The sequence below is a fragment of the Gavia stellata genome, chromosome 10 (assembly GCF_030936135.1).
Source record: "Gavia stellata isolate bGavSte3 chromosome 10, bGavSte3.hap2, whole genome shotgun sequence".
Taxonomy (NCBI): Eukaryota; Metazoa; Chordata; class Aves; order Gaviiformes; family Gaviidae; genus Gavia; species Gavia stellata.
In genome coordinates, this window is record NC_082603.1 from 26,573,727 (window position 1) to 26,583,828 (window position 10,102).

Sequence of the window (10,102 nt, forward strand, 5' to 3'; positions counted from 1 at the left end):
ATAGAGTTACCTGACTAGCTGCCAGTCTGAGAAAAATTAATTTTATAAAGCATGCAATAATCTCTCTACACTATTCAAAAATACACAAAAAAAGAACCATGTTTATAATATCCTACTCCTCAAGAAAAACATCTCTAAGCAGCAACAGGATAAAATTAATATATCAATTAAGAAGCACAGAATTCCCAGAACAATTCTAGTCACTCTTTTTTTTAATCCTGAGAAAAACATAGGCCACAGCATACATCTGTGTAAGGAACCTCACACACAAAAGTAACAAAGAAAAGTCTGTTTTAGACCATCGGTCCTATTCTTTTCTTGATGGACAAGCCTGTATAAATTCCACACAGCTTAAAAAGCACTGGACCATGCAATTATAATGGCAGAGGGCATTTAAAATGCATTTACTGAGAAGAAACGTTGATTGTTATCTGTCTCCTGATGTCAATATAGTCCATTATATAGCTCCCCTTCTGTCATTTTATTTTAGATTTTAAAAATACAGTATGCAGCAGTAAGTTACAAGATGGGAAAACGGCTTGTTCTGATGAAGTTACACTGAAGTACAGGACTCCATTTTGGCAATTAGTTATTGTCATTCAAATGGCCCAAGTCCTCATCTTGCATCAGTGCCAGACAGGCTTGTCTGTCACACTCCCAGGACATCTCCAGATCCTTTCCGTAGCCAAATCAAATTCATAAAACAAAAGACAGGACCACCCCATGTAGGAAACCCCCTGCCTGCTGCTGGCTGCTTCATGCACAGGTCAGGATCTACGACTTATCAGAAACCTGACCAGGTCTCAGTTCTCGTCCAAGTCCACTTTGCTCAAGCTCTGCTATAACTGACATATATTTAAATTCACTAGATCTGTGGTTGAAGGTCTCCACTAATTTGTAGGTCTCGGAACGATCCGTCGCATAGAAAAGCTGCGCCTGATTCGCCAAGCACTGTGCTTCATGGACCACCTGCAAGTTAAAACAAAGAATCTGTTACCATCTGGTTTTGTTGTATTTGAGTATCCCATTGAAAAAGACTCTTCAGCAGCTGAAAGGCTGCAGTCCTACTCATCGAATGACTCAATTCCAAGTCACCCTAGTTTTGCAAATCTCTTACCAAATCACCTCCCTCTTGTTCCTGACCTACTTACACACTTTAGCACTGTGCCTAGGAACTACTCTCCTGCTGAGCATACACCTCAGAGGTCACAGGTGTCCTTCATGATCCCTGCCTGCTCTAAGGCACCAGAGATGCATCAGAGTCTCATCTTTCCCTTCTTATGGTTGACCTATTTGCAAAAATTGATTGTCTGAGATACAACAGGGCAAATGCATTACTAATGACTCCTCTGCGCATAGTTTCAGAACTGGTATAAGTAGGTCAGGTAGAGATGGGATGCTTTAGTTATCTTGTTTCACCAGTATAATCCCCAGTGCTATTAGTCCTAGCACCGTACTATTACAGATACGCAAATAACAGCACACCTACACACAGGGAAAAGAGCAAAGGCACGCAGAAACCTAACACAAAGCTCTGGAGGTCTCCCGATTTGATGAGCAGTATTAATCTTCACTTTAACTTGTTGACCAGTAGCAACAGCTTCCATTTAAATTTGCTTCCATTAGTAAGAAAAACAGAAGCATTTCTTTTCTTTTTTTCAACCATAAACTATAATACCCAGAGTAAGGAGAAAAAAAAAAAGAATGTATGAGCTGAAATCACCAGATAGCCAAAGACTGATCATTTCCTTCTAGCTTTCCCTAGTAGTAAGTTAATTAGGTTAACAAAATCTAGTAAGACCACTCTTCGGGAAAGGGTCTTTTAAAGACTTGACTTCAATTTGGTTTTAATTCAAAACTACAGGAGGAGTTGCAGCATAAAATGAGGGAAGCCAATGAACAGATTTCTCTGATTTCTCTTACCAAGAACTTTGAGTCCATTTCTGCTGTCATTAGTACTATCCCTTTTTCCTTCTGCAGCTCAGGATAATGGTACAAGACCAACTGGCTAGGAGCAGTTTCACCTTGGGTCTGAAGGAGATAAAGAAACCTGTGAGTATCCCATAAAGAACTTCAGCTCTATTGCAGATTTTGAGGCTTGATTACAAAACTTTTAAGTATTAACTCGTATGGAGACAGTAATTTTTCAAGGTTTAAGGGTCAGTCCTAATTAAAAGTTCGTTATTCCCAGTATTTAGAGAGAACAAGGGATTTGCAGAGTTAGGTTGTTTTTTTTTCCTTGACTACAGACCATTCTGCATTTAAAATGACCCACAATTTCCAGAAAGACATTTAATCTTACAGCATCTACTGGTATTTTAATTAGTCTGTGCAAACAGTTGTAAAAAGTTTGGGTCTTGCTTCTATTTTGAGACTATTTGACTTCTCTCTCATTCTCCTTTAGATTAAAGAGACACTTAATACCCATAAATTTACTGATTTACCCATAATTAATGGCAGTTTTTCCCAATAATTCCTTTCAAGTTAAGCTAGACAACCTGTTTGTTAAACTATTCAGCAGATATTATATATTGTAATATGCTGATATTATGTATTTCTGGATCCTAAGTCATTTTTGGACTTTTTATTTCAACCACTCACCTGAATGTTTATTAGGGAAGTGAAGTGCAATTCTGTTCCTGACCACTGCCCCACAAAAAACTCATAGCCTTCTTTTCTTGGCAAAGCATATAGAAACTGCAGAGAAATGATAAAAAAACAATTCTCCCTTTCACAGAACAAAACGATGCCCATGTCATACTGGCCTCCAGCACAAATACTTTAGCGAGACAACCACAACGGAAAAAAGGGTTTCTTTGCCCCACCATGAGCAATAGGACAGCAGGAACCAGACTTCAAAGCAGACAATAAACCAGCATTACCTTATCAGTATTATTTCATTAGCAAGTATGCTGGCACATATTTTTATCAGTATTTGAGACAGAAAGGAAAGGAACGACAGTGGAGAACACTGAAACTCTGACCATTTTGTTCACTTCTAGAAAATCAACAGCAGAAATGGTCAAATATAAGATAAGGAGCATTCAGAGTATTTAATCCTATGATTTCACCAACTGTTCCAGAACAGGCAGCAAGCATTTTCTCTCTAGAGATTTACAGTCTATTTGGCTCCATAGGCTAGGGATTTGCTCATTTTCCCACACCAAGGGGAAGGACAACATGGGAGCAGAAAAACAAGCAGGATACCCGACTAAAAGCCAATGCACTGTACAGAAATGCACTTAAAGCTATAAATAACTTTCCAAGCTCCAAGTAGCTCAGAAAGCCAGATATATTTGATCTTGCTCTTGGCAAGTGAAATCTACAGGACCAATCCATCGATCCAGTGAAGTCTCCCATTCAGATCTACAAAAGCACTCCTCTCAACACAGCGAAGTCTAGCTGCTTTGTTTTCATAAAGGAATGAAGCATTTTGTTTCTGTCTCAGCACAGTGAAATTTGCACAAAGTCCATACTTCAGCACACAAATTACTGTAAAAACACGTTACTTTCAACAGAAAACAATACTAATCCAGCAGCACGTGGTACGAAACAGCAGAACATGCAAGAGCAGAACAAGCAAGAACATGCTCATTCACACAGGAATCTTCCAATTGAAGCTTACAAGATATCCACCAACCCACATGAGAAACAGTGAACCCAAATCTTGGGAATCCACTCATTTCTGAAGTAACCATATTACACATTCTTAGTATTTTATGCTTTGAGATGCTGGCATCCACCTAAGACACAACCCACAGAGTATTTACTCTGTATCTGTAATAAAGGGTTTGACTACACCAAATTCCTCTCTTCCTTCCCATCACAGCTGCTGAATTACAATGCTCTGCAACAGAACTTACACTACTCAATTTTGCAGTGCATGCCATACAGTCTTTTTTTGACAACTCACACTCCCCTAGAGACAGAGATACGTTATTTATACAACACAGTGCCTGCCCAGTTTGGCTTTCACACAAACAGCTTATATTTGCTTACCAATATTTACCTATCACAGATCACCAGTGTGGTGAAGAAGGCACGGCTATGTGCATTTATGATCAGGAAAAGCGGGCTAATAGATGACAAGGTTCAACTCATTCTGTGGACAGAACCCCAGCATATTGATTTCTTGCCTTTTTCCCTTTCAGATACTCCTGCCTATCTTCACTGCCAGTAAACAAACACGAAGAGGAGCAACTCACACCAACCGTTAAGACGAGAACTCACTTTCTCCATATACATGCAACATAATGCAATGGTGACACATCGCTGTAGCTAACAACAGTTTCTCCAGGTTAAAGCAAGGATGCTTTAAGCAATAAGGAAAGGTATACAGGAACATCAATGAAGCTGGCCTATGCGGCTTGGCTCTTCACAACACTGCACAGAAGAGATTTAACCACAAGACATCAATTAAAGGAAACCGGAGGCATGTAGCTAAATCCATTCCCCGGCAGATTCTGTACTCTCATTACTAAACCCTGCATCTCTTATATCTAGATATCTGATACCTAGATCAAACTGTTTAATACATATGAATAGCCATTGCTTTTATCTGAACACTAAGACAAGTATTTAAACACCTGGATTTTACTAATCGAGCTGATACAGGAGGGTCAAAAGTTTATGAATTAGACTTTAGAGAGGAGAAATGCATTACAGCTATACAGCCATGCATTGCAAGTCTCTGCCATACGTACCGATGGACATTTCTGGGCTCTCTTCCATATTAAATCAAACTTCTCTGCCTTTGGGGAAAGAGAGAGAAATTCAATTTTCATAACACAAACGCAGATGCACAGTTATTCAGAATGACCTCATTAACCTTTACAGGGTACAACTTCCATCTACAGAAGGTCTCGCTGCAGGAACAGCTAACAACGAGTGCATGGAAAACTGTATTTAGTCCTTAGTTACCTAAATACCATTGGTACCTCGTTTTAACAATGCCGTCTCTAAGACGCTGCAGCAAACTCCTTGGATCCAAAGCTTTATTCCTTGGAGGTGTGGGGCCCACGCTTTAGGCTTACATTACATCCTTTTTCAGTACTAGCTCCACTGCATCATGTGGTGTCAGTAGTTGAGCAAGATGACATATCCCTGGCCCCAAATTGTAAATTTTACATCACAGTCATCCATTCTTCAGTATTGAAATGCAGCCTGGATATTTACTCAAATAGCATACTTATTGCTTAGGCTTATATTAAAACCACAAACATATTTGGTCATCCCTGATGAAACCTGGCAATCTCATTCACATGTCCTCTGCGTTCCCCCAAATCTTTTGCCTGCTCTCCTCTTCCCAGCACCATATATTAATACCTACTCTAAGGTGTTCATCAAAGAAAATACATGCCATTCATCAACACGAAATTCCTCCCTGTGTGCTTTTAAGCACTTGAGAATTACGCGAGGCCTTTCTTCCAGCCAACAAAAAGCTTCTGGCAAAGACATAGTTTCTTCCCCTGATGACACCATGAACTACTTCCTAATGTGCCTAGGATCTGGTTTGCATTAAAGCCTTAAAAGCTTCCAAAGCTCCTCTAGAACAGTGCACCAAAGAACAGTGCCAGCCCCACTAATGAAAGACCTACACCGTCTTAACTGGAATCCCTGGCTTTGGCCCTCTGCTACAGTAAATGTGCAATTCAAACTATTTTCACAACATCCACATGTTGGGAAAACTGAAACACGAAGCTGCTTGACTTCAAATCCCACGTTGCCATTTTCAGAGCATGCAGCACTTCATACATTTAGAATACAGCCTCCCATCACTTCAGCTGCAGCATAAAGGGCCAAGTACAACTGCAAATCAGACCCCAGATCTAAATGAGGTTTCAAGAACTCAAGGAACATACAGTTCGTGCCCAGCTGTGAAAAGACAGATTTAAGAGATCACAATCACATAGAGACTCTGAAGGAAAGAATAAAAAGAAATCCCAAAAGCAAAAAACACTCCTTTGGCCTAATGCAGATTAACAATTAACATCTGGTAAAGTTATCAGGAATAAGAAACACGATCTTATCACAGGAAGCACCATGCAATCTTAATGAAAGACGGTGCTGCCAGTAATTTTACATGTATGAAAGTAAGGCATAAGTGATTAGCCACGTGCAAGTTATTAGCCAAGTGCTCTAACACTGCCATATTAAACTTGAGTTAGCAGTCGATGCTGCAGGGAAGAGGGGAAAGAAACGAGCAACTCTGAGAAAAAAAAATATGTGAAAATACAAATGCTACCTTAATAGATACTAGGGCCCTGCAAAAAGTATTGGATACGCAATAAAAAAAATGCCTGGAAATTCAAGCCAGGTGCGCAGGAAAAAAAAAGTACTAGCTTTATTGAGACTGATGTAAGTGAGAGAAGAAGGATACACATTTTTGGAAACCAAAAGCCTTTATTTGAGGCAATAAGATCACTCAATCTGGAAAAAGTTTGCTCTTGAAACCTCACTTTCCTTCAATAATTGCTTTTAAAAGCAACAGAATCACAGTTAGAAAAGGAAAGCTTTGCACATTGGCCTTTCAAGTGCATAACTACAGGGGAACTACTTACAGGAATAACAGCATAAACTGTATCTTTTGCAGAAAAATACTGATTCCAAATCTGTAGGAAACAAAGGAGATGAGCTACAATTAAAATCAAACATCTAGCAGTAATATTAAATGCTTTAAAAAGAATTCCATTTGTCAACTAACCTTTGCAAGCACTTTGAGAAGTCATTTTTCAATCAAGCCTGACTGACCTTCCTGCTCATGCAATACACTTCCCCTAAGGTTCCAGAGTACTTGTACCAAATGACGGATTTCAGCTAGGTAACAGAAATAAGCAGTGAGCTCAGAGGTGGCTCAAGATTTACTAGCTATCAGAAATGCTTCTTACATTTTTTCCCCAACAATCACACTAATGATTTCTAGAGGGTTTCAGTTGTGTTTTTTTTAAGAAAGAACATACAAAACATTTTCAACAGAAGACAAGACTTTGCGTAATGCTCCTCCGTGTTACCAATACTTTTTTTTTTTTTCACCACAACAGGATGGCAATACCAGCATAAAAGCTCAAAGTCCTTAATAGATGGACAAGTACAAGTAAAAGCCCAGAGTCCCGGACTCCTTCATTTCCTCTTCCCCAGTCCTACATAACTAATGAGAATTGACAGCAAAATGTTTAATCAATGAAACAGAAATAGAGGAACTCAAAAGGAAACCCACGGAGTTATCAAATGTACCCCCTACTATAACCGGTCGCACACCATCCTCTGCAGAGCACATAACCACTTCTATAATGTTCTTGAGCTATCAGGAAAGCAGCTAGATTTCTGCTCTAAGTCATGCCAGAAGGCTCTTTCATACTCGCTGCTCCCCTTAAATGATCATGCCTACATGAAGTGTCTTGGCATACAGTCTGATTAGGGGAAAAAAAAAAAAGCCAGATCCAACTCAAGCCACATTAGAAATGTGGAACAGATGTGACTTCTAACTAGATAAAAGGGAACACAGTGCAAAGCCAAGCAGATATTAGGGAGAATGACTTGATTCACACTGTTCTTCAAACAAACAGACCCACCCACCTCTTTCTTACCCTAACCATCTTTAGTATGGGTACAGAGACTCCTGAGTGACAGATAATGCAAGCAAAGATAGAAGATGGCAAAAGCTTTGTTTTTATTCCTGGAGAACAGAAGTAGCATAATCCACATGACCTACTGCTAGGGTTTCCCTTTACCTGACTTCAAACCTGACAGGAGCTTGCTGATGCCAATTCAACTGCTACACATTAAATGGCAACAGTAAGAATTACAACAGAGACAGCTTTTGAGTGATCACGTCCAGATGTATTCTTTATCAAGTGGGTACATCCTAGGTGGACTTAACTATATGGACAAAACTTCATCTTCTACTATGGATATGCATATGAATGTGCTTTTTATAAATATACATCCACAGCCATGTTTTATTTTTCAGTCTAAGTAAAATTTCCATCCTCACATGTAGATTACTATTAAGCAAGCTTTATTCCATTTAAATCCATCACCTGCTTTATCTCCTCCGCTGATTTTTCTTTCACCATCTCAACATTAAGAATCGAATCAAGCGTCTGCAAGAGAAAGCATAAGGAATTTGGCATGATGACAGTTCTCTGATTCAAGTGAGTGTCCAGAATGAATGGATGCAATCACAGAGAACAAAATCAAGCTGGAGGAACTTAATTCAATTTACAATGTGACTTAGTCCTCTGAATTGCCAAAGAAACTAGTAAATCATAAGCAGTAACACACTGAGAAGTGGCTTCACACACTGAGGCAGAGCAGAAGAGATTCTGTCAGGACACAGAACACACTTTGCTCCAGTTGTACAGATCTCTAGTGAAGCTGCAGCCTTTCCCCTTCAACCATCTCAGACACATGCTCTGTTGGCAGATTTACACAGAAAGTTTGCCAAAATAGAAGAATGTGAAAGAATAAAACCATCCTCTTGTCCCTCTGCTGGCTGATCTCTGGAAATATATTTACATGCTGTAAAGGCAGCTTAACCCTTTCAATTTATTACTGTCAGCATTCAGTACAGATCCCCTAACTAGTAGGAACTTCCAGGATGTCAAGGAAGAAAGGACCGGATAATAAAAAAACAGACTGCTGGGAGTTTTAAGACTTGAACGTGATCCCAATAGTAAATGAGGATCTTGTACTTAAGTGCAGCTTAAGGAACATTAGTTTTATCTCAAGAAGCTCTTGGCTGAAGCACTGATGGTAGCAATACAAGTTAATCTACATCCTTGATTTGCCAGCAAGTCCTCTCCTAACACTTAGGTTCATTTCCCTTACCTTATCTTTCGTGAAACCTCCCTTTGATGTCTTTGTGCCCAAGCCTTCTGCCTAGAAGAAAACATTCTTTAGTTTTTATAGCTGATGCTTTAATATCATTTATTTGCCTTCCCTTCCCCACATAACATGCCTGCTGACAAGATCTCCAGAGTATGAGCTCAAATTTGAGATACTTATGAAATGCACTGCAGCAGTCTCTTAGAAAAAAATATTTATTAGGACAATAAGATGAGTAACTTCATGTGAATTATGAATTTCAAGATCAGAAAGGATTAAAGCAAACTATTATGCATTTTGGAGCCAATATTATTGAACAGATTTCTTTCATTCACTACAAAATGATAAATGCAAGATCATGTCACTGCATCTGGCCAAACTAATCTGGAACTAAAACACTTAAATAAGGCCTCAAGAACAGAATTTACAGGTTAAAAAAACAGCAAAACAATATGCTGGAATACAGAACAGCATTTTTAGCCGCCAGAGTGTGAAATTCTGGGGTTCCTTACTAACAGGAACGCTGCATGTTTGTAGCATTATGCTGATCCCATATAAATGATGTTTTATCTTTAATATTTGTGAATTACAAAGAAAATCAGCCTTGCCTTTTCCTCCATGCATCGGATAAATTCTCCTTGACTGGAATATCCCACGGGCTGCTTTTTCACTTCGTTTCTTTTTTCCATACGGGACTCAAACACATCTGGACTGGATCTGAATCGGAAAAGGGACATTTAACAGTACTGGGGGATTAACACCATTTGGCCTTTTAAAATGTTCACTGTGGTACCGATCCACGCTCTTAACTTAAAATTTTAAGTTCTTGTTAGTAGAACAACCTCTTATCGAGCCGATCACCTTGGGAGACGACTCGCTGACTTGGTGGCAACAACATAAGCGAATTTCAAGGCAGCGTTGGGCCTAAACGAATTAATTTTCTCATAAGGGCATGAAGCCAAGGATTACCTCCCTCTCCCCCCCAAAACCCGTCCCCAAGCACCCCCCCGCCCCAAAACCCGCCCCCCCGCCCGCCTTGCCGCCCCCTTCTTCCCCCTCAGGGCCGCCCCCCCCCGCACCTCCGCAGCTCCTGGATCTTGTGTCGGTACTTCCCGTAGAAGGGGTTCTCCTCCAGCGCCGCCCCCCCGGCCCCCGGCCCCGCCAGCTCCCGGCACGGCGGGGCCAGCAGCCCCAGCGGGCGGAGCGCGGCGCGGCTCCGCAGGGCCGCCCCCAGCCCCCAGGCCTGCAGCAGCGGCCCCGCCATGGCGCCCGGTCC

At 40.5% G+C, this 10,102-nt stretch overlaps 1 protein-coding gene across 1 annotated transcript; it reads right to left on the reverse strand.

Annotated features, from left to right (window-relative positions):
• Positions 1 to 188: 188 nt before the first annotated feature.
• ATPAF1 (ATP synthase mitochondrial F1 complex assembly factor 1) lies at positions 189 to 10,090 on the reverse strand. The gene is made up of 9 exons (XM_059821934.1): positions 9,906 to 10,090; positions 9,435 to 9,543; positions 8,830 to 8,880; positions 8,040 to 8,102; positions 6,561 to 6,611; positions 4,704 to 4,751; positions 2,602 to 2,697; positions 1,924 to 2,031; positions 189 to 969 (listed from the first exon to the last, which is right to left on the reverse strand). Exons 1-9 carry the CDS (start codon positions 10,088 to 10,090, stop codon positions 775 to 777), a joined length of 906 nt encoding a protein of 301 aa, XP_059677917.1. The 3' UTR covers positions 189 to 774.
• Between the last annotated feature and the right edge of the window lie 12 nt (positions 10,091 to 10,102).

Coding starts and splice junctions, on each gene's coding strand:
- ATPAF1 (XM_059821934.1), bottom strand. CDS start 10,090: ATGGCGGGGCCGCTGCTGCAGGCCTGGGGGCTGGGGGCGGCCCTGCGG. Junction 8,103..8,829: donor GAGGTTTCACGAAAGATAAG/GTAAGGGAAATG, acceptor TTTCTCTTGCAG/ACGCTTGATTCGATTCTTAA. Junction 6,612..8,039: donor CAGCGGAGGAGATAAAGCAG/GTGATGGATTTA, acceptor TGTTTCCTACAG/ATTTGGAATCAGTATTTTTC.